At 37.5% G+C, this 24,604-nt stretch overlaps 1 protein-coding gene across 6 annotated transcripts in view; it reads right to left on the minus strand.

Moving 5' to 3' along the window:
- The window catches only part of AP-1gamma (adaptor protein complex 1, gamma subunit), an 81,855-nt gene that overhangs the window by 54,140 nt on the left and 3,111 nt on the right, over positions 1-24,604 (minus strand). For 2 of the 6 annotated variants that reach the window (XM_071591619.1, XM_071591627.1), the window contains exon 2: positions 1,883-1,972. The exons of 1 other annotated variant lie outside the window; for it this stretch is intronic. In XM_071591619.1, coding sequence (XP_071447720.1) covers positions 1,883-1,972 — 90 coding nt within the window. Of the gene's footprint in view, positions 1-1,882; positions 1,973-3,248; positions 3,595-24,604 lie in introns of those variants that run through there. 3 more of the 6 variants (XM_071591645.1, XM_071591653.1, XM_071591660.1) reach the window with 3 other exon arrangements.

Genomic DNA, 24,604 nt, shown 5'->3' on the forward strand with positions numbered 1-24,604 from the left:
CACTACAAAGCATTTTGCTTTATGAGATAGATAGTTTACAGTTTATGCTCACATGAGTTTCCACTGTAATTATTCTTTATTACATGATATTTAATTGCCACATGATAGGGGATACTAAAAGGTCACTATATTCAAGAATATTTTTTTCTTCAAAATCATCTGATCCCATACTCTTTCAAGTATTTCAGACGAACAAAATCAAATGTTTCATGTCACACAACTAGAGAAGTCCCAGTACACTGGAGCATGTCAAATTTACAAGTTTAGAGTGGTCATCCTATTACTTGGGGGCCACAAATCAAGCCAAAAATACATAAAGCAGGTAATGAGAATTCAGATTATAATATTATTTATTACTTTACAAAAATGGCAAATATGTGAGATATTTATCAAGGTTTGAGTGTGCCAAGTGGATAAGTGAACTTATTCAAAAAGAACAGCCATTTAAAATAAATGAACTTCAAATGTGGATCATCAAAAGTGGCTAAAAATGTGAAATATGTTTACCATTGAAGAAATCTAACAAGGTTTACAAAGACCTACATATAAAAATAGTACAATATTCAATCTCCCTCTAGACAGAAAACTAAGGTAGTTTATTGGGATTCCTAGATGTAGACAACAAGATAAAATAGATGAATTCCTGAATATCCTTGGCAAGTTTCTCTTAACCTTGCTGCTAAGTTCCACATCTGTCCAAAGTACCAGCCACACTATTTATAGCAATTAAAAATTTTCATTTCATTAAATTCCCTTTCGTAGATTACTCTGATAGAAAATTTAACATGACAAGAAATGATTACTTTCAATAAAAACTTACTTAAACTCACAAAATATGCATTTAAGAATATTGCAAACTTGTTATTTTTATTTACAGTAATAAAAAGAAGGTATATAATGAAATGATAAAACACTTGACATAATGTATTAGAAGACCCATTTACCCACACTTGTTTCTTGAACTGCTACCCTCCTCTATCCTGAGATCAAGGCATGTTATTAGCACTCTTTACTAAGTTTAGCTTAATTATACCTGTAACTATCAACAATAACTTCTCAACATCCTAAGTCTTTGTAAAGCCATCCAAATTGGTCCGAGGTTAACTGGTGAAAAAGTAATCCTAATAGAAAAAATTTACAACAGTATCTTCTACAATCATAAAAACTGGAAAAGGCAGGAGGAAAGAAACACAAAAGCAAGGTTGGTCCTTCAACGACATCAAACACTGCAGGTCTGAAAGCACATTAATGAATGCAACCAGAAGAGCTTCTATCTTCAGCTCAAACAGGAAGCTGGAACAATTTAATCAGTGATACTGCGAATGCTGTACACCCTACAAACCTTGGGGTGGTTCATGAGAAGCTGGGAACAAGAAACTATTTTAAGCACTTTAAAAAGACCAACCATTAAAGTGTGATACATATATATACCCATTGAAACATTGAGCATAGATACTTTACAAGAAATAATTACCAAACAACTTCTAAACATAAACATAGTCAAGCATGATCCACTAAAATTTTCAAGTATTAGTATGTACACATACTTAAACTACTAAGCTTTTCTACTCATATGCTATGGAAATGTAAGCCATCAAATTCCACCAAAATATCATCACACTAAAACAAAATACACTGATGACCAGTAAATCATGCAAACAGGTGGTATAAATGAAAAATACACATGCACACAGCAAATACATAAAATTTACCATTCATTTCCACCACCAGAACAGTAAATTATCTTGAAACCAATCATCACACAATATTTCTGAGTGACATCATGCACTGCGCATGTATTCTAGAAAAGGAGACCCAAAGTATTAAGTGTCAAAACAGGGAATGTGCAACCTAACACCACCCCAATTCTAGCAATCTTTACCCGTGGTCGGAAGGATTCATGGCTGAAGTCTTCTGTGCCCAGGATGACCCCTTGCTGGAGAAGGGGAGGCTGCTTGCACCCTGGGTGAAGCTGCAGATGGAGCATATGTTGGAAAGGGTTAAGACCCTTTGCTTGCTTGCATCACAATCCAGCAAATTGCCGGAATACATTATTTTACGAATATATTCCTCACAAGGAAAATAATTTCAACATAGCCACTTGAAAATCAAATATAATGAAGGGCGCCATAATGGATAACTAGTACGGGTATATATGAAGGATAACCTGCCTATGATTTAGCATATGCAAACATCAACTATACAACTCTTAGGATATAATGGGTAGGTTCTAGAGGACTTTAGGGATTACACAGCAGTTGCGTAAGTAACACCAAGGTATGCAGCAAAACCGGCGAAATACAACCTGTGCCGGCCTAGTTGTTAAAACGTGACATAGTTATTCCAAATTACAGCTAATTTACTACTAACTATTAAGACAGCACTAATACGAGCTGTAATTAACCAGCCCATATTGCCTAAATCAAACACTAGCAAATAATTATGCATTAATAGCGTCTAATAACGCTACTGAATAACTATTATAAATACGGGTAACAGGCTATGCACCTAACTGTTGATCTACTAAACTCCCTTTAGATGGCTTGAACAAAGTTCGTGCAACTACTATCTTTCACTTAATGCAATGAACCTGGCTAAAAATTAATTTCTTCATTAGCATGCACTGCTATTTGTTACGAGGTTGAATAGCAAAATGTTGATCGAAGAAATACGAAAGACTTAAAAGCAACTGCATTCAACTTTGAAATACATTCAATAAAATTTCTACGACTGAAAGTGGCATATAGTAAGTAAACTAAGTAGGCTTATGAAATCATATTTTTCGAAAAGGTAGGTTTCATCCAGAAGTAAAAATAATAACATTAGGCTCACTATCTGGCCGACATTTCATGAACGGTGCAAGCAGTAGTAATCATATTAAATATGAGAGGAATAACCACTGGAATTATTTAAAAACACATTCCATGGGAGTAAAAAAACGTACTTAATAAAAAACGTACACAAATAAATAGAAAAACGAATGAGCAAAATCTGCACTACTTCTAATACCGTCAAAACAGATCAAATGGGCGTTTTACAGGCTAGGTAGCTAATAACAGAGGAAATAAAATTATTAGTTCAAAAAACAACACTTGTCAGATGACTGGAAAAAGTGTTATTGACAATTAATTTGTCACAGTCTTATTTGGTAGTGATGAACAGTAGGCGAGACAGTTAATTTTATAACAAAAAAACAGAGGGAATACATTTGCACTTAAATAAGCTTTATAAGTGGAGATTTAAATTACCTAAATTTGGTTTTTCCTGGACGGACAACGTCACGGGGTCATCCCTAAAGAACTAATCCCACTGCACAGGCTCTCCGATATAATCCAAGATGGCTGCTTTATGACGTAGCCGTAAGTGAGACGGTTTCAAAACAAACTTTGTCATCAATTGAGCCCACGAACAAGTCATTCAACTTTCAGTATTTAGCACATGATTCTCAACATTGATTCAACTTCGATCTGTATCATGTCTATAACCTTGGCACTTCTGAAAGATGAAAACAGCCGACAGCCTATTTAAGCCATCTCTTGGGATTTCCGTTTAAACATTTTACAAATGAGTAACGAAAGGCAATAGTAGGTTAGAGCGCTTATTTCATAGGCTGTATTCTAATTTGTCATTTTGCGATATGGTTAGCTTGATTTACCGACAATCTGCAGGTAAAACGTGTTCCTTTTTAACACGAAGGGAAATCTTTAAGAATAAAATAATTTTTATTCAAAGCATGTCAGCATCATTACCTAAAATGCAAGGGTTTTTACGGTCATTACTACGCTCAAATTGCTAGCTTCATACTTCAATTATGTCATATTTGTTACTACCTTCTATCATAATCCGCACTTATTCTCATTTATCATGTTTGAAAGATGAGGCAATAATATTTTTATATCGTTTAAATTCATTTAAGCCAATTTCTACGATAAAACGCTACCATTTCCATCGCCAAATGTCTGCTAAGTAACTCTAACTCTACTTATCCTGGTAATGAGTCGTCATAGTAAAAATCTGGCGATTGGGTTGTCGAGAAAGAAGATTGACTACTGTGATATCAGTCAATTAAAAATAAATTCGGTAAAATTATTTATATCATCCCAGATACAGACCGGGTGGATCAATTTTCTCTCAATTGGTATACTTTGGGCCATATATATTAACCAAAAACGATTTTGGCGGTAACATTTTATCCTCTTAATGACACGAAGACATGTTTTTAAATTCGTTTTCATCATAAATAAAGTAGCCTCCTCGGCTATACATTTGGAAAACTAACGAGACTAATTTTAGAACTATTAATATGCAGTATTAACTACAATATATATCGAAACTATGAAATAAATTATGTGTACTAAAATGATATTATGATTAGATTCACACGGAATACTTCGATAAATTTTTTTAAATACCATACCATATAAATATTCTTTAGCTAAACCCTCCAAGTATTGCAGTTATATATATTGTTAATTTTTTAGACAGTTTCAATTTTACATATATATATTCTTCAAGTCAAGGAAATGTCCTCGTATTCATTCCTGCATTTTTATCTCATTCGTCATTGAGACGCAGAAGGGGTAGATTTGTCATTCGTAATTCAATATTTCACGCTTATAGTTTTTAAAATTCGCTACGATTTCGTACTTGGCAGAGTAGATCTTCAACACTCACCATGGTGGAACGACAAAGAATATCGTTAAAAAAACCGCAATAAAGTTTCACAGTGTATTCGAATACTACCAGTTAGCCACCAAGCTCTTTCAAATTTTGAAAAATAACAGGCGAAAATCATCATCAAGGATACCCTTCCGCATTACCATCAAAATTCAATAAAAATAAAAGTAACTTCCATTAATACAGGTTTTTAAAAGTAATTGTCAACTGAAGCGAAAACATCTAATAATAATTGATTGGGTCAGCTACAAATTTAGAAAATCCAATGTAGCTGCTATTGCTAATAATATATTTTTTCGCGTCATTAGTATGGATTCCTTGAATTAAAAACCTTCAATAAGCACAATATTGTATCCTAAATTCCTTTTAAGAGGCATGAGAAACGTTCATTTATACCTAAGATTTCTCCACTTGGAATAAATGCTGTCGATGATGCAAAGAACCGTCAATCTTTCCTCGCGTTAGAGTACAAGTTTGTCGGTATTCATTGTTCAAGCCCTTGCCGTGAGACGTCGCACTTTAAATAAAAGTGCCTTCCATCCATTGAACATTTTCCAACCCCTTTCTCGTTGAGTGTAACGACTCGATTGCATTTATCAATCAATGAATCTAAGCACTGATTAATTTGGAATGTAAGACTTCATTCCGCAAATGAACATACACGGATGTAGACTATATTATAATTACCTCATTTTCACGCAGGCGTGATTTTTTTTAGTTTTGCAATGTAGTCTCCCTGAAGACTAATGTAGTTCAGCGATGTTCCAATGTTTTTATCTCGAAAATTAGATTCTTTCAGGTCTGCGAAATACCCGTCTCCTTCGGAGGTTAGTGCTTTGTTTGAAGAGAATCTCTGCCCACCGAGGAAAAATTTGAGCTTAGGGAAGACATGGAAATCTGATGGAGCCAAATAAGGCGAACAAGGCGGGTGTGGCAACAATTCGCATCTAAGTTCACGTTTTTTGCCATGGCAACAGCACTTGTGTGCCAGCGTGCATTGTCTCTTGATGAAAGATGATTTTCTTCCTTGAAAAACCTGGCCTTTTATCATGTATCTTTTGCTATAGTTGATCCAGGAGGTTAGCGTAGTATTGTCCTGTTATTGTTTGACTAGCGGGAAGATAATCTATCTGCAGAATCCCTTTCGCATCCTATAAAACTGAAGCCACTCCGGCCGACCGTATTGCCTTTGCTTTCTTTGGTAGAGGTGAATCAACAAGTTTTCACTGCTTTGACTGCTGTTTTGTTTCTGGGTATATTAGTGGACCCAAGTTTCATCTGCGGCCACAAACCGGCGCAGAAAATCTCGTTTGTGATCCAACGAGTCGTTTCTCCAAGAAAGTGTACCCATCTACCAAATAATTTTCTCATATCCATTTCCACGGTTAAAATGTGTTATGCCCGTTCAGATGACATCTCTACAATTTCAGCGATTTATCGCATTTTAAGTCTACAATTCTCCATGACCATTTGATGCACTATTGCAATAATTTTTGGGGTAGTGGGACATTTTCGCCGACCACGACGCGGATCATCATCTAAGCTGTCCTGACCAAAATTTAACTCGTTTATCCACCTGGCAACAGTTTAACATGAAGGAGCAGAGTCCCCAGATTTTCCTGAAATTCAGTTTGAATTTACTTTGCTTTCATACCTTTCTTTGCAAAGCATTTAATCACTGCTCGAATTTTAATTTTTTCCATATTCACAAAGCACTATACGGGAGCAACAGCAGGGCGTCTGCACCACTCTTCCCAGAGCATTGACGCGTTACGTGTTTACTCATAAAGGATTATTTAATACTACACGGGAAATTCGTTGCTTTGGTGCAAGCGCAAGCATCTCTTGGGGAGATCCTTTCACACTACCCTCGTACATTTTCCAATTTCTACTCGATCATACTGCCAAGTGTTTACTAAAATACGGCGCCCGTAAGTAACTTCACTGTAATATTTTCCCTTAGCAGTCCTATAATTTTTCGAGGTCGTGAACAACACGATTGTTTTATAATAAATACGTTTTGCAACTTTTCTAGTATCCTAGTCAGGTATGTAACACGCACATCAATATAGATCCATACATTTTACATTGCAGATGTATTAGTTGACACCAATTGTTTCTCCTCCTTGAGAAGTCTACACCGACATAAAATGAGGCTCATCTACAAGTAATCATTTTGATGATATGTGAATCATTCGTTCTTCCTTTTGGATATTTTTCTTGAGCCTCTCTAATTAGCTTTTTCCAATGTAATAGTTACCTATTTATCACCTTCAAATTTTTGTGTCTACCAATGAACACTATATGTTTTTACTATTTAAATTAAGTCAACTAAAAATTAGTACTTGCAGCTTTAAAATCAAGGCTTTTTTTCATTTAGTGACTGCAGTCCGTACTGAATACAATGAAACAGTTATAATTAAAAAATTATTTTCACTGAGTTATATGTTAACTAGAATATGGCATTGATTTACGCACATTAAATTGAATAAAGAAAATTTCCCTTTCTAACAAAATTTTCAAATGATTTTAGTCAATTAATAAAGTTAACCATAAGTCACTTGAAATCACATTATATGCAATTTGGAATAGTTCGTAATAGAACAGATGTCGAAGTAAGGCATTTGTAATAACATGTATTGGTGATTTCACTGTTATAATTGTTGGCGGCGAATGTGCTTGCTTCTTAGATTTGTGCGTTAGCGGTATTATTGCGATTGATCGAGAATCTCAATTCCCTTTGTATACTCGTCATCGAAAATGGAGCAATTACCAGCAATTTTCTCACCTCGAGAAAGTGGATGGTATGCTAGGCGATAAGATTTTTTCTCAATTGATGGTCCTCTTTGAACTAAAACATTAGTGATATATGAGAGGTAGCGTGTTGGAAGTATGTGCTTCATACGATTTCCTGAATGGGATCCTTTTTCCTGGGTGTTTCAACGCTCTAGTATGTCACCATGATTATGAGAAGTAGCCTACTGATTGACGTTAGGCCTGCGGTTAACCCTACTAAAAACTTCGCAAACCCATTGAAGACAGGCTAACTAGCACTTGGTCATCCGCGAATCAACTCTCGCCAAAGTTAGATTCTGATTTCCAGACCCTCTCACCTTTCTCTTCCCATTTCCCCAACATATGAGTGGAAAAGCATGGGCGGCAACGGATATCCGTCTTCCTCCCTTCGTACTTCCTATCGTGATTTTTCCTTCTGCTATTCTGACTTGCGTTGTATCGTACTCTGAATTGACATTAAAAGGATCATGCGGGTTACGAACATTACTCCTCAATGATAAGGCCAATAGTAATCGGAGTCATGAATATGTTACCGCATACACACTTAATTACATGTTAGACTTCTCAAATTAAAAGACTTTGGATCATGATTTCATTTATTGGTTGTTTTCTCATTCCCATAAAAAGGTACCAATGATAAGATGAACTCCCCTTTGTTTAGTTACTTGGAGACCTAAGGGATGCTATTTGTTTGCATCTACAATCCATATTCAGCTCGCTTTAAAGTGTGCTACGTTCATTATCATCACTTGGAATGCCACAGTGCAATGGAACTGTTGCTGATGCAAGTCAATACGCGCAGTGAAAACCCGAGAAGTATGCAGAACTCATCTGATCCACGCCGCGGAAACCTCCGAAAGAACAATGCAACAGTTTACAGGTGAGACACTAAGGAACTATTTGGTTACACCTTCTGATAAGATAAAATACGGTGTCACCTTGAGTAACTAATGAAACAATATATTTTTATCACTCTGTTATACCTACTGATACATTTTAGCAGATAATGTAAAGTATTGTAAAGTAAGTAAGTAAAGCCACTCATTTGTATAACTCACGCCAGTACGGTCAACCATCCTGGCTTCGGCACCCAACGAGTAAAACGAGTCCTGTTTTATTTAAGCGGCCTCGCCTTCCACAACATTTGTATCTCGGCTACCTGTTGTCCCTCCAAAATTCCTCAGTAGCTTCTAAAACACATAACGTATTTTTCACTTATTTTGATATCTAGAGTCGAACGTTTTGCTTTGGACTTATCCATATATGTGAATCACTGTTAGCGAATTTCTTTAAATGTCTGCTGAGCGTGTCCCTTATTCTTAGCAATGTTTTTTAATGATTTCTTACTTCACTGAATCTTCGTAGGTTGCTCGTGTTCCTTCTTTCCATGAAATCTTCAGCATTCTTCTGATATAATATGTTTCTAAAATAGACCCACCTTCTCTTTTCTCTTACTTTTTCCGTTCATGCCTTGTATTATATAAAATAATTTTTCAACTTCATAGTGTTATGAAAAATTTTCTCAGTTTCCTGTTGTTAATTTCCGGGTAATCTTCATTGTGATATCATACTTTCTTCGTCTCGCAATTGACTTCGGAATATCCTTGATGCGTTTTTCAACGCTGGCAAGCTTCCTCTCAGGTAACTAAATTCCTTAACTGCTACCATTTTTGCTTATTTGCCTTATTAAATTTTACTTGCCGGACCTTTCTTCTGCCGCAAGCTGGTGTTATGGTTTTATTTTGTTGGCCAATAATTATTGGTTTCACCTTTTATTTTAAGCGAAAAAATAGTCACTGGCTTGACTTAATTAAGGCATTAATAGGAATTGGTTAAATTAAGCAAATCTACTGCCAGTAGAGTCGTCTGTTTTTACTTTAATATTTTGAAACACTACTTACTGAAAGTTTTCCTAGCGCGATGGCTTTTATGAATAAATGTATTTTGCCTAAACTCCTTAAGGGAAGTGCGTGGTACTTCATTCCTGTGAATGTTTATTATATTCTTTTAACTATAGTATTTTTGAATACTACCATTTTAGGATCCAGCAGAAGATCAAGTGAATAAAATACGGTGTATTAATGTATGATAGGATGCCACCTTATCAAACGCCGAAGTTCTTACTAGTGTTTGAAACCATTTAACCACGACTCAAGTATCTAACGCAATTTTTGCTCGCGAGTTTTATCTTTGAGTCTACCACCGCCTCTTCAAAAGAATGCGATCCAACCTTATCTTAGTCAACGCCACCATCTTTCAATTTGCTTATCGAAATGAGCGTGTGGGGATTTTTTTCAGATCCCACCAATTAACAAGCGATCCCGTTTCATTGCCATAGGCGAAGTTGAGGCAACAATCTCTGCAGGTACACCCGGCTGTTATTAGATTTATTTAGGAGTAAATAGGCTCGTTTCCATTGATTTTGTTCCCGCTTCATTTCCGAAAGTCTCTCCCGAAAGTCTCTCACCACTCGGTCTAAATCACTTACAATCTAAATACCACCACGCTTTCATATCTCAAATTTCGGTGAATCAAGGACCGGAACCACTGGAATAAAGACTTATGAAATATGAGAATGAGGCGGACGAGAAGTGATTTCGAACAAGCAGTGAGACAGCTGAATAAACGCAGCTCCCCGTAATGGGAAAAATCAGAGAGAGAATCATCAAGATGCTCTGGGAGGTAAACTTAAACATAGCCGTTTGGAAAAATCAGAGATTGTTATGGCTAAAGAGACTAGATCTACAAACAAGAGAGCATTACGTGAAAACATTCGAATGGATGGATCAGAAATTGACCTTTAAAAAAGGAGACTAGAGAAGAATAACAACCTTCGAAAACAGGTGCAAGAGGCGAATTCAGAATATGATCAGTTGAAATTAGAAATGAAAAAACTTATAATTAAGCATTTCGTGGCGATGTACTGATCACACCAAGGTTATCGGGTTGCTCCCACAATGATCCATTTGGCTGGACGACAGTCTCGCTGACGTTGCAGAAAGCATCTACAGATCCGAAGATGCTGACTGCAACGCCTAAAAGAACGTCATCCAGCCGAAGGATCAACGTGGAAGCAACCCGATAACCTTAGTGGGAGAGAATAAAGTGAAGATAATATTAGCGGAGGAAAAGACATTAAGCGGCATAATAATAAAAATAAGAACGAGATCGGGACATATCTAGATATAAGGGATTAGTTGGAAACAACGGAGAGGAAGACACCGCGACGAAAACCAACGGCAAACACCATTTGTGTTGAACATTAAGAGCCAAAAACAAAAGGCTGGCACGTATGCATCACCTAAGAATAAAACAGTGGCTAATTAAACTAAAAAACATAGAGAAAACGAATAATTTTGGTACAGTCTTTCATCATTTCTCAATTAACATGTTGAATTATTCAATCAAAACCATAACGGATATAGGAAAAGTGGCCTTATAGGAACTCTAAGGAATATTTTCCATAATTGCACGAGTGAAGAAACTGATGTACATTATAAGACTTAGCTCAGAGCTTCACTTTAACCCACCAAACCTAAATGAAAATAGATTTTATGGAAACATTTCAAGAATAAATTTTGGTTAATTAAAATAAAGTCTTTTGAACACTATATATCAGGAGTCGTGATGCTATTCCTTTATTTTTATTTGGAGCTCATTTCCACCAAAATTTACGTAACATCAGTTTTGAATACTTGCCGAAGTAAAAAAGGGGGTCGTTGATTAATTCCTTAGAAAATCCAAGAGATGAAACTTGTATTATCGGAAAATATTTACTTCTAGTGAGTGTCGCCTCTTACTAGACTGCCGTTAAAGTTTCAGCAATATAGATCACGTAATTTCACTTTCATAGTCGATTGAAGCAACAAGCTTTTGTTTATTTGAAAAATTGAGAAAAATGAGTTTCGCGCGGTGATTAAACACTTTTATTTAAAGGCGTAACACTGAGAGGGATCAAAGACGATTTGGATAGAGTTCGTGGCACATCTAGAGTTCGTGGAAATCCTACTTAGATGAAAAAAATCTAACCAAAGTTAAGTTTCCCTCGTTTTACCCAAGGAATTATTGAACGACGCACGCATCTCTTTGCGATAGAAGTTGATTCACCTGGACTTCTAAACTGATTCATGCAAGTACTTAAAGGATTTAACCCTACGGTTTACTGAATCATCCGAAGGAATTAATTTACCCTTGTATATGTCCACCCGCGCACAATCCACCGACCATATTAGCTCTGAAGAAACATTTTTCTTCTGATTATCTAATTTTCCTTCCTAATAAAATAAAATGTCTTGAAATGGTGTGGCATACAAAAAAGCGTGTCGCAGGGAGCAGAAAAGAAAAATATTCTTATAGTAGTGAAGTCTTGCATTAGTATTTATCATAAAATTGAATGTTTGAAAAGTGAGGAGCCAACGAAACCCACAAATAACGTATTGATACAATGTGGACGAAAGACCACAATGATGCCAAAGTGGAGGCATACAAATATGGCGGAGGTGTATCGTCTAAGTAATGAAAATGTTAAGGGAGAAGAAATTCACATTATTCTTAGAGACTGGAAAGGTCAAGGAAAGCGAAATAAAATGGAAGTAAAGTATTTGTAAATCAGTAAACTGTACAAATGGTTGGTGGCAAAGAAACTTCCAGAGCCACACACGAAGGCGATACATGTGGAGAAAGCCAGGAAATATTATATACTACATATTCGTGAACTTAAAATTTAGGAATCAAATGAAGGACTGCAAAATCTATCCGAAGTCAGATTAAGACAGCGACCACAATTTGGTGTTAATCAAGTTTCATCTTAAAATCAAGAATACAGATAGAGAACATAATGATTGCTCAAAGCCACTACCTTGGGGAACATTCAAAGTAGCTTATAAGAGCCGTGAGAGACCATTTTAATGAACGCAGAGCAAATATCAATGCATTCGGGATTAGCATTAATGGTAATCTAATGTTTTAGGGAGGTTTTGGATAAAAACAGACTGAACAATGACAGTTTAAATTTCTTTGCCGCTCCTAACAAAACACAGCCCGACATACGACACTAGAATAAACCATTCTTCAATTCCCCATACTTCCTTCCTCCCTTCATAACGTCAAGCATTCCTATCCTTTCCGTACCCTTCCCTCTCTTGCCTAACATTCTCCCCTCTATATAACACATTGTTCAATAACCTATTACCAAATAAAATGATCTGCATCCACCTTTCCTGCCTCCATTGGATTTCTACCAACAATCGCCTCTCCACCATGCCTAGCACTTCCTCGTTTGTTTTTATTTCTGCCCATTTCACCTTTTCCGTCCGTTCCCACACCCACATTTCAAAATCCTCTTATCTACGCTTATAATTTTGCTTCAAAGACTATTTCCGCATTTTTCAAAAACAAGCTTTATGTCAAAGGTTTCACTAATACTTTCTTTGCATCTTTTCTCAACGTCCATCGCATCGATTCCCTCCTTGTGTAAGCCTCTCTGGCTAATGCCCTTGTGTCCCTACTAATTTGACCACCTTGGTTCAGAACATTGCCAAGATTGGTCCACTGTTCTAGTTTTTCTTTCCTGTTTTACGATAATTTTAGTCTTCCTCTTTCCCGAAACTCTCAAAACCTTTGTTTTGTGTAGATTTTTTTTCATTGCATATCTATCGCACTGGCTTTTAAATTCGCTCAGTAACGTTTGCAAACCCTTGGCTGGCTGAAAAACTAAAGCTTGATTGTCGGCAAATTTATCTGAATTAATGAATCATCCGCCGAATTTAATTCCTATCTCCAGTTCTTCCTTGCCTCTTTTACCATTTCATCCACAGACACGAAAGGTTTAAAATCACGGGTGATAATGGACATCCGTATTACCCCTCCTGCTAACACAGCTCACCCCAACTCTCTATCCGCCGCTTGCACCTGAGCTGCCTCAGACATATACAGGTTGCGGATAAGTTACCTATTCCTCCAATCAATTCTTATTTTCTGCAGAATATTCATTAATTCTTCCCAATTTACTCTATCAAACGCCTACTAGAAATCTAAGAAACAAACAAATATATCCTAAGCGTACTGCATGTTCCACTCTATTTCATTTGATCTTAGAGGATGATCATCAAATGCATCCTGATTGTATTATATGCCACTTTCTATTAGTGACCTCATTACTGCTGTAGCATCATGCATGCCTCTCTTCTTCACGAATCCAAACTGATCATACCCTAAGTATTCATTTGCCTCCATCTCTATCCTCTTACTGATGATCCTAATTACCACTTTCTCTGGGAGCAAAAATAAACTCTTTGTTCAAAAGACGTCACTCACACATGGCTGACTTCCCCTTTTTGGAATAGAATCTAATACTGATCTATAGAAATTTTCTAGCCAAATTCCTCTCTCATAAATGGTACGAATTATTCAAGACTCTACCTCCTTTCCCATGCAATGTCTTTAGCATTTTCCCTTAAGTAACCCCCAGTGAATGTTATCAATCCCCACTACCTATTCAATTTTAATTCCCTTAATGTCCTTTCTATCTTACAATGAAGTATGCCTGGTCCTAACCTAAATCCATCAACGTCATACTCTCTTCCAATTTTCAACCCGCTGGCTTATCTTTACACATAGATTCTTCGTATTTTTTCCATCTCTCTCGAATGTTTCCAGGTTCAATCATTAATTTTCCAGCCGTATCTTTAAAAGTATGCACGGGCCTTCCCCCCTTACTTCCTGATAGTTCTTTCACCTTTCTGTACAGCGCACCTATTTCACCCTTCCTTGTGAACTCTCCTAACCCCACAATGCTTACTCCACCACCTTTCTTTTGCTCTATTAGTTTCCTCACTCACTTTATTATTTATATCCTGTACTTACTTATACCTAATTCTATGTTTATATTCTGCCATGTACTTCTATCAGCTACCTTCTTCATTATCTCTCCAGTAATCCATGGTTTTCTTGTTCTTTACCCATCCACTGTTCCTATAATGTCGTATGCGGATTTGGATATTCCATTTCTGTAATGCTCCCATTTTCCTTATATTGTACCCCTCCCTGTATCCTCACTTATTTTCTCGGGTGCCTCCTGGTACTGCTTTCTTTCCGTCGTGTTTAATAACCCAACATTCCATTTCCCCGACAGAATTACCTGATATATCATCTTCAACATGGCGTAACACTTCATTAGTTCTAAATTAAGATCTGAATCTGCATCCGCACTCAGAAAACCGTGTGAACTAATCACACAGCAACTAAATCCGTACGGAACCATAATATAGGCTAACTGAAACGTCTCTGAGGCAATGGGCATTTTCCAGGTATACCTAGGCCTATTTTGGCTGTTAAACTAGGTGTTCTTTAGGATTACCCTCATTACCATGTCATCCTTCACCTACCCTCACGTCCTATTCCCGCATCACTATTAAATGTTTCCTCCTAGGAATACCCACAATTGTTTCATTCAAGTGATCGTACACTCCGTCTATTTTCTCCTCCGCGTGATTGGTTGGTGGCATATACAATAGGCCTGAAGAATGGCCTGGTTCGTTCGATCAGCTTTTACCTCCACTAACAATATTCTATTACTCACTTGCCCTACGTTTACTGTGCTTCTTCCTACCGTATTGTTCAATATTATTTCCACCCCCCGCTGATTCTCTTCCCTTCCGCTTCAAAATTACCATAAAACTATCATTCCATTAAACTCCGCTATCCTTCCAACTTATTTCGAACAGCCCAAAATTATCAATGCCTAAACAATATATAAATCTGAAAATTAATTTGCTTGTTTCGGGACACATCACACCAAGATGTGATGTTACCACGAGAGTAAGGATTTCTAATTTTGTATAAATAGGGTAAAAATACGCAAGGTAACATAGGCTAGGTCCAATTTAGAAAACCTTTTCTAGATACGTTTGAGATAAAAAAATCGATTTTTTGAAAATTCAGATTTTTGCAGACCATTATCATCTCTTCCTTCGCATCCCATTCTCGCGTCACTATCAAACGACATACAGACTCACATGCAGAAGGTAGCACATTTTTAACTCCGACTTAAGATTGAATTCATTCACTTAAATGAGGAGCGACAATGAAACCGTCCCCTTCTCTCTCTGGCTATTATATAATTTAAAAACGCATGTTATGATTTGTCGTGACAGCTGAGCAGACGCTTGGTACATTTTAAACAGCTGATGTAACATTCTATAATCTCCAATGATATCTTTAAGAGTTAACTTTTGAACGTCGTTATTGCCAGGACTCAATTTAAGAACTATGATCATCATTTTTTCGTGGGATAAATAATGGTAGTGATTGAGGTGGTTTCCCACTGCGTATCTTTATATTGTATAAGAAATTCATGCGAGAATACTTGGAGAATAGGATATTGACGATGGCAATAATAAATGAGATCACATCCTAGGATATGATTTTCCGCTGAAGTGAAGCTTTAAAGGCAAATAAGGCACCAAGGATCGACGATATGTCCTCCCAAGATAATTGAAATTTCGAGAAAAAAGATTTTGACATATCTATACCACCTTATGTGATTGTATAAAACAGAAGAACAGTCGGTCCGGTGGAATTTCCCTATAAACACAAAAGAAAAAGGCAGAAAATGTGCAAACTGCAGAGCAATTTGTCTGACAGCCCATGTACGAGCATAATTCATTGAAGGATACAGGGTTCGTCCGGAAAATAAGTGTACTGATTTTTTTCCGACGCTCCAGGCGCGCCCAGCACCGCTCTGACGGGCTGCGATTGGAGTGGGGTATGTTGGCAAGCGACGCTGAAAAAGGCAGTCGGCTCTGAGCTGTGGTGTAGTGAGGAGCTCTGTTAACGCGAACCTCCACGCTCGACCCACGTCACGGAACGCGATGCCGAAGTTTTTGGAGCAGCGTTATTCCATCAAATTTGCGGTAAAGCTTGGGAAATCGTCTACCAAAACTGTCGGTATGATTAACCAGGCTTACGGGGAGTCAGCCATGTCCAGAAACATGATCTTTCGGTGGCACAAGATGTTCGTGGAGGGCAGAGAAGAGGTCGACGACGAGTCTTCGAGAGGTTCCCGATGATGCCTTCGCGGGAGCGTTCCAGGAATGGGAACGCCGCTGGAACAAGTGTATCGACTCACAAGGGTCCTATTTTGAGGAATATTAGCTTGAGATATGTAAAAGTGTAATAATTTTTTTTTCCTGAGCTCAGTACACTTATTTTCCGGACAAACCCTGTAGATAAGAAAGCGGATGAGTATTTCAGTGAGGACCACTTTATAATTAGAATTAGAGGAACAAGAAAGATGAGCCGATCAATTTCGCATTTGTTGGTCTGGAAAAAGCTTTTGATATATGCACTGGAATACGATGGCAAGTACCCTTACAAACTACCACATTGGAATGAACGAGGTACAACGACAGAAGATTTACACACGTACTATATCGAGAGCAGGCAGCAGTGATCAAGCTAGATTAAAGCAGAGGAGAAGCTACAGTAAAAATAGGCGTACCATAAAATTACTTATCCTAGCCCTTAAATTTAATATGTACATTGAGTAGACAATTAACAAGATCAAGGAAAAGATAAATGACCTGCGAATACACGGAGAAAGGATGAGTATGTTGCGATTTGCGGACCTCAGAACTCTGCTTGCAGAAAATAATGAAGACCTGACAAGCATATCGGTCCCTATATATGGATGGGAAAGTACAACTCAAACAAAAGCGATATTAAATCAACTTCATTAATGGCCAAAATTCGAGAAAGAGATGGTAATCTCCAAGTAAGACTCCCAAAAGACATGCGGAAATAAGTATACGTATTGAAGCAGAAAGTTTACTAGCAATGGAAGAATCTAGAAGGATATGGTACACAGAATGGCACATCCAAAGACGGTATCCTATCAGAAGAACTAACTACTCACAGAAAAAAGTATTGGTTCAAAGAAACGGTTCATTAAAACTTTTATATGGAGTTAACTCTTCCACGGCTGGAAGCAATTCCGGAGTAAGAGCGAGAATAAATTAAGAGAATCAGGAGATAAGAACCGTCGAAGCGAAGAGCTATGATGGAATGGAGGAATTGGCAGGGGACAGGTTAGTTTGAAAGCTGCTGAAAAATAACCCTCAGATTAATAACCTGTGATGTTACGCATTTCACTAATTCCTCAGCTTCACATATTAATAGCATCTACTTGATGTACCCGAGGTAACTAACTCAATAGTTACGAGGTCGAATTCTACCTCCGGGTTAGCCATTATAGGTTTAACATATTTTTTTTTCAAGTTGAGGAACCAGAGCAATAATATTTCAGACGAACAACTCAAACACAGAAGCTACGAAACCAAAAAATTCAACTTCTCTGATCAGTTTTTAACAGGGTGTTTTTAGGTTATTTAGATTAAATAGAAATCTTAATTTAACAGAGAGCTCCATTAATTCGCATATTTCGAGGTCTAACAAACTTTAAATACATAAAAGAAATCTGATGTAAATTCGGAATATAAATTATAAGTTTATAACACAAATGGCTTCTATTTTCTTTATAAGCATTTCAAACCGAGGAAATTAGTATTCTGATAAAATGGTAAAAACCTATGATGATTCCGTGTTTTTGCACATGCGTATAGAATATAATCAGGATGTATTTGCTTGGTTCGTACATAGGGGGACGGCGATCAACAGAGTGTACTGGGCATACTTCATGAACGCATTGCAGAAGATAGGATTAGATAGGTGGGAGAGGCAGCATATTTGAAACGTACACGTCTCTGACTATACAGGTAAGGGTATCAGGGTGAGAAATGGGCGGTGATAAACGAGGGAGCAAGACTAAACTTTCCATTACAAACGGTTAATTTTGACTTATACGCCACGGAAATAGTAAAAAGGAAAATTTTCGGTTAGGAAGAGAGTAATAATATGCACTTTTGACGGCATGAAGAGAGAGAGAAAGTTTGTAAAGCACAGAAATGGTTTGCTGTAATTTTGGATGCTTGAGTATTACTAGGATTGCTAGGATACTTCTGCACGAAGTATCCTGCTTGACAAAGCATAGAATTTCAATGCTTAATAACTGGATTCATCTAAAACCTACCTAAGCCTTAGATCACTTCTAACAATACACTGGGTGTTCGTTTGCATTCCAAATGATGATTTGGTAATTATGATAAAAGATATCCGAGAGAGTTGGTTCCTACTTGGCATTAACGATAAGTAACTGTGGTTTTTACGTCATCGTTTAATGTTTTTCCAGCCTGTTCAGTTGAAAATCGCACCTAAAATAAGACAGAAACATAAATTTGTCCTTATTCTTAAAATATAGCTGTACTACGGCCTTGATTAAACATTCAGACCTGGATGTAGAACAGAACCTTTGTGGATATCTTTGTACGTACCCGTACGTATATCAACACTAACGGATGCGATATTTCTACCTGAATAGACAACTCAGTCAAAAAAGCTGCCCTCCAAAACAAGTCACTGATTGAAACTCCTATTCCATAGAGTTCATTGATTTTTAAACACCCTTCTTTAAATATGATTATAATATCCAAATTAACTGAACAATAAAATGGAAGGGTAGAGATAACCGTCTCTTTCAATTCCATCTCTTCCTATGCGCCGAAGTGGAAGGAAGTGAATTATACTCATCAATCTCACAGTACTGAAAGGATGGCATAGTAAGTCAATGAGGGATATAAAAAAACGAAGTACTGAGTGCATTAGTAAGTGAAAGTAGTGAATTTTCATGCCATCTACAACTCACTCTCTGAACTCACTCACTTTACTCGAAATATCTAATGCGGCAGCCAACGCTCATCATCCTGCACTTAAACCCGGAATTTAACTATCTTTATAAATGAACATAAACCACTGTAGTAACTAACTCGAAGGTTGGTTTGATAGGAAAGGTTATTGAGCTTGGCTCACATTACGTAAAACGGCGGGTGACATTAACGCATCAGAGTGCATCCAGCCGTTTTTCTTGTGCCGTCTGTGGTTTACCAGGAATATCTGGTACCCGAAACATCACGCAGCTTGGGTGAAACTAGGATTATCCACAGGAACCACGCTGAACCTCCACTCATTATCCCAGTGCTCTACCCACGTAAAAAATTCACAAATGCATAACTGAAAATACGTACTTGAGAAATTCTACTTATTGGTGCAAAACATTTTCACCGACTGAAAGAGAAAAAAAACTGAATTTCAGTGCTAAAATTACTACAGAAGAATACACTAGAAATAAATAGTACTGACCTATTAAATTACAACCATCCTTTACTATACAATATATGAAAACGTTAAAATGATCATCTTCTGTATAATTATCCTTGAGGTGATGAAATTCTTGTCGACACTGCTATGTGTTTAGCACTGAGCTACCCAACAGGAAGCCAGTTTCAAGGTAATTGAAATGTACGAGTATTATGAATGTAACAGTTGCAGTTTTGGTCGTTATTTAAAATATTTTCATCATTTTCCCGTGATCATCTTTGTGAAGACCAGGGGAATTTCACATCGGTGCCACTGTTCCGGTTTTTTTAACCTTCTAAACTTACGGACTCCTTATTATATATCTTATCACATCAACTACATTCAGTGACATACAGTTGGTCACTCTGACTTTATTCGTCTCGATTTGAAGATTCTCGAAGAACCGGAATGATTCATGGAAGTTTGTAAGTTTAGGGGGTTTTGTACCTAGATGAGTAGGGAATTTGGCGTTTATGTCTACTGGACACTTTACTCAAAAATAATCTTCTTTCCAAGTTGACACTAAATTTAGAAGATTCATTATTTTCCAGCTTTATCAATCACATTACATGTACATTAAGGCAGTCGACAGAATTTTTAATCTTGCATACTAATACGGAAAGTCTGCGACAATTCGGTGTTGAGCGGAGGCTGGCTATTGCGTTCAAATGACGTCAAGGATCGTGAAAAGTAAAGTGAGCCACATTTTGACCCTCTTCTTCTGATCACTTTTTAACCCTGAAAACACTAACCGATTCCAGTCTAAACCTGGCCCCCGTGGCCCGACTTTGGTAGGTTTAGATCCAACCAACGCACCAAAACTTATGAATATTTCTTATGCCGTCCCTTTTCCTGCCCCGAAAAAAAATATTTAGCAGCGAACGAAAACGCGGTACACATGTTTTTTTTGCAAAATGTCCACTAGGAGACTTTATAACGAAGAGTCCCATCAATTTAGCACTAAACTGACCTTTTCTGCAACTAATTTTCATTCGAGGGAGGGCACCAAGGGGCAAACGTGACGCTAACTGGCAGCAAGGTCTCATAAAGTGACGGTTAATGGCATGAGGTGGAGTCAAAAATCCCAAAATTCTCGTTGAAGTCATTTATGGATGCCCCAAAGATATCATCACTTCAAAGCACCATACTAGGTTCCATGAGCCCGTAAAAACTCTTTCCTGGCCTATTTCCCCACTAATCAGATGCTTTTAACAATGGTAAATAAAGTATGATAAGGATTGAGCGTTAAAGATAAAAGGCGGTTCTCTCCGAAACCTACTTGAGACTTTCCATGAAAATACAGACGTTTTAATAGATGACACACCTGAGAAAAGCTGGAGTACACTCCAAGAGGAGAGAAATTGAATCAGTTATGCTCGTAACTAATTGTGTATCGTCCGAAGGATGATTGAAACTTCTTTTAATCATATTATTGTGCGAAAGTTGATTAAAGGCTGAATTGAAATTTGAGAACATCACCTTTCATTCGGGGCCTTAATATACCAATTTTAAGATGTCGTGATTGTGATGAGATGAAGGAAGACTTCATAATCACGGCAAGTGTATGATACATATCTAGTCTAGGCCAAGGAAACTATATATACTGTAAGAGAGTCTTCTCGATCCTAAAAGTTTTTTCCAGAGGATTTTATTTATGAATATTGGGAAAATACTCGAAGAGCTGACACCTGATCATGAATGCATTATCTTCTTCAACAGAGGTATCAGTATCATGAAACTGTTTCCGGCGTGACGTTCGCTGATTACTGATAAAACTGCAATTTAGCAAAACGCCAACATTCACTTGCATATTACGATGAAATTTCCAAGAAATCGTCCCACTATTGGCTTTTAAAGAATGTATTCCAATAAAAATAGACTGAAACATAGAGTGAAATCCTCTTTTCGTTCGGTCATACAATAATGAAAGGACGGCTGTTTACGGTAGGTCACATCAAAGGGGAAAATAATGCATAAACTATCCGTACATAATTAGATTTATACAGGCATTATCAACTCAGAGTGCAATACATAGATCTCACTGCATGATCCTGTATTCGTAGCAGTTTTATGGTTCCTTAAATGAGATAAAAAGGCATAAAAAGAAAAAAAAATGACTCCTTATGAATGAATCTGGTGCTTTCGCGACGAATGGTATGGTAAGGGATGGAGTTCTCCCGTGTTTCCGGTCAGTTAAGGTCAGCATTTCGATGGCTGTCTCTGCCATCATCCTCAAAGCACTGAGGACAATGGCTGAGTTTCCTGTCGAAATGTTGGCCGCTGATTACCTTACCCGGCTGGAAACCCAAGGGAAATTCATCCTTGACACCGTATGTTTACTGTGTCCAGGTTTCGCTATTGTTCTCCGTCGGAAATTTTTTTAAATGCGCTCTTTTTCGAAGGAATATATACAGAGATACGTACAAGTATTGTATTTTCCGCACTTACGGATGACATTGAAAAGCGGTAGGAAAGATAATTCAAACGTACGTCTTATATACGAAGGAAATGGCTTCGAAAGAGCTAGAGGAGAGAATGACAATCAGTGAGAAACTAATTAAGTAAGAATTGCGGATGGTCAAGCTTCAATTGACCAGTCAGCCAATAAATAATATTCATTGCTCAGCGCATGACAGTATCAGTGTGATAGTTGCAGGATGAGAATGAATGAATAGAAATTGCAGATAACGGTTCTCAAGAAACAGGAAGGCAGGAGTAAACATTGAAATTTAAGGAATTACGCCGCGAAAGCTCCCATTGGAGTTCTTCACTTCTTATTCGTCAAATTACTTGCAAGTTATTGGATACATTTGTATATGTATTTGCATGCGTGTAAGTTGAAAGGATTATAGCATGAATGCATACGCCACTGTGGGTATAGGTTTGCATGGATTTGTTGATTTTGCATGTGGTTTTGTTCCTATTTACAGGTGGTACTAACGCCCCCCGCCACACGCCCTTGCGGGGTATTATAAGTACGTAGATTACTAGTAGGTATACTTGTATGTTGATGTAGGAGTTAAAGGAATTGGAGTTGGATCAGTTCTTCTGTATAAGAAGTCTTTTAAATGAAGCTGGACACAGTAGAAAAGGAATTAAAAGAATTTTGTTTAGTCAAGACACTTACACAAAAATGATATAGTTAATTACCGAAATCTTAAATGAAAGAGCAATGAAAACCACATCATTTTTAACAAGGAGGGCAGTATTCAACGGATGGGAAATTTCGCCTTAGCGAGCGAGGTAAGAGCATGTGTGGATTGGATACGTCTTAGATATGGGTAGGGTGTAAGAAAAGTGAAATTGACGGAAAGAAAACCAAACGAAGAAGTTCTCGGCATAATAAACGAGGAAATAAATTGTTGGAAGAAGGTCGGTAAAGGCAATTATAGTCCATGTAAGTTATTCTGAGAGACAATTAATGTTGAAGAATGTGATAGATGGGAGAATGTTGCTTGAGCCAAATAAAAGCAGGAAAAGAATACGCAAGTTGGGCGGAATTAAGGGACGCAGGAAGTATGTGAAGCGGAAGAATGGTTTGCGGTAATGCAGAACGATAGTATTTATATTAGGAGCATTTATTTAGTGCCATATTAGGCGGGGCTTAGAAGTGCAGCTGGGCTCATTCCCTGGATCGATCGCAAAACTATCTTGACCGGTGTAATGCTCCTTAAAATAGGAACTACTATATCGTATATCGTAATTATTGAAGTATAATTTCAAGCATAAGTTTTAAAATTAATGAATCGAATAAGCTTGTTGAAAGACTGAGGAATAAGATATCAGCATAATCTTATTCAATATCTACATTGCATTCTACTATAAAAGCCGCCACGAGGAAGTGTGGCATGAGGTATTAGGTCTCCAGAATTTATTCATTGTATCCAGAGATTAGCTTTTAAAATACAAGTTGAAAATACACCTGATCAAATTAATGACACAATATGTGCATGCAATAATGTCATAGATGTACTCTCCCAAGGTTTTACGATAATACAACCACCTCCTTTATCGACTCAATAAAAAAATTGTAGAAACGATTTGGAAGACAGCAGAGGCGTGTCTAAGTGACGTCAAAATTACAATGTAACTGCTCTTTCGCCGGCATGGCTGGTGAAGAGGTTTTAGGTTAGAAGTACGGAAATAAGTTCAAAAACTCTTCCGCATAGACTCACGGAAATTCATACAAGGTAGCCTACTTTCGCCTATTCATACACGCACATAAGATTTTTGAATATGACAATAATTCGATAACTAAGTCCGAATCTCGTATCTCGCAGTTTTGAATTGATGGTTTCTAAGAGAAAGTAGGAAGGATTTTGGCGCGTGAAAGACCGTTTGGCAGAAACCCTCAGTGAGTATTCGCCAACTCCGAAACAGAACGCGCGATGTAGTCGACAGTGGAGTGCTCTCCACAGAGAACCCAAATAAGTGCCGGAGTATCGCTGAAAATTCTACTTTCACTGGACTTTAAAATCAAGGCCCTCGACCAAGGAAGCAATTCTGACTTAATATTTTGTAGTTCCTCTTAGCCTGTGGTAGTAGTCAGAGGAGGCGACCGACAGCTGAGGTCATCTGCACCGTTAGGGATAGATGGATAGTTTGGTACACACAGTATTTTCAGGGATTGGGAGAAGGAAGGATGGAGAGAAACTGGGTGTTGGAAACAGCCTGAATCAATGAATGGTGCCAAGAAGTCCACGAATCCCCAGCCCCATCAGGACGGACTTCGCACTCCACTTGAAGTGCTCTCCACATAGCTTCCCAAGTTTGGTCTGGTTATCATTGAATATTGCCGTCACCGTCGGAATCAGGGGTCTCGGGGTGTGTAGCCCATACAATAACCACCGAACCAATCCGATGCCCCGCAGTGCGTTCTAAT

The sequence above is a fragment of the Hetaerina americana genome, unplaced genomic scaffold, assembly GCF_022747635.1.
Source record: "Hetaerina americana unplaced genomic scaffold, ioHetAmer1.1.p SCAF_1, whole genome shotgun sequence".
Taxonomy (NCBI): Eukaryota; Metazoa; Arthropoda; class Insecta; order Odonata; family Calopterygidae; genus Hetaerina; species Hetaerina americana.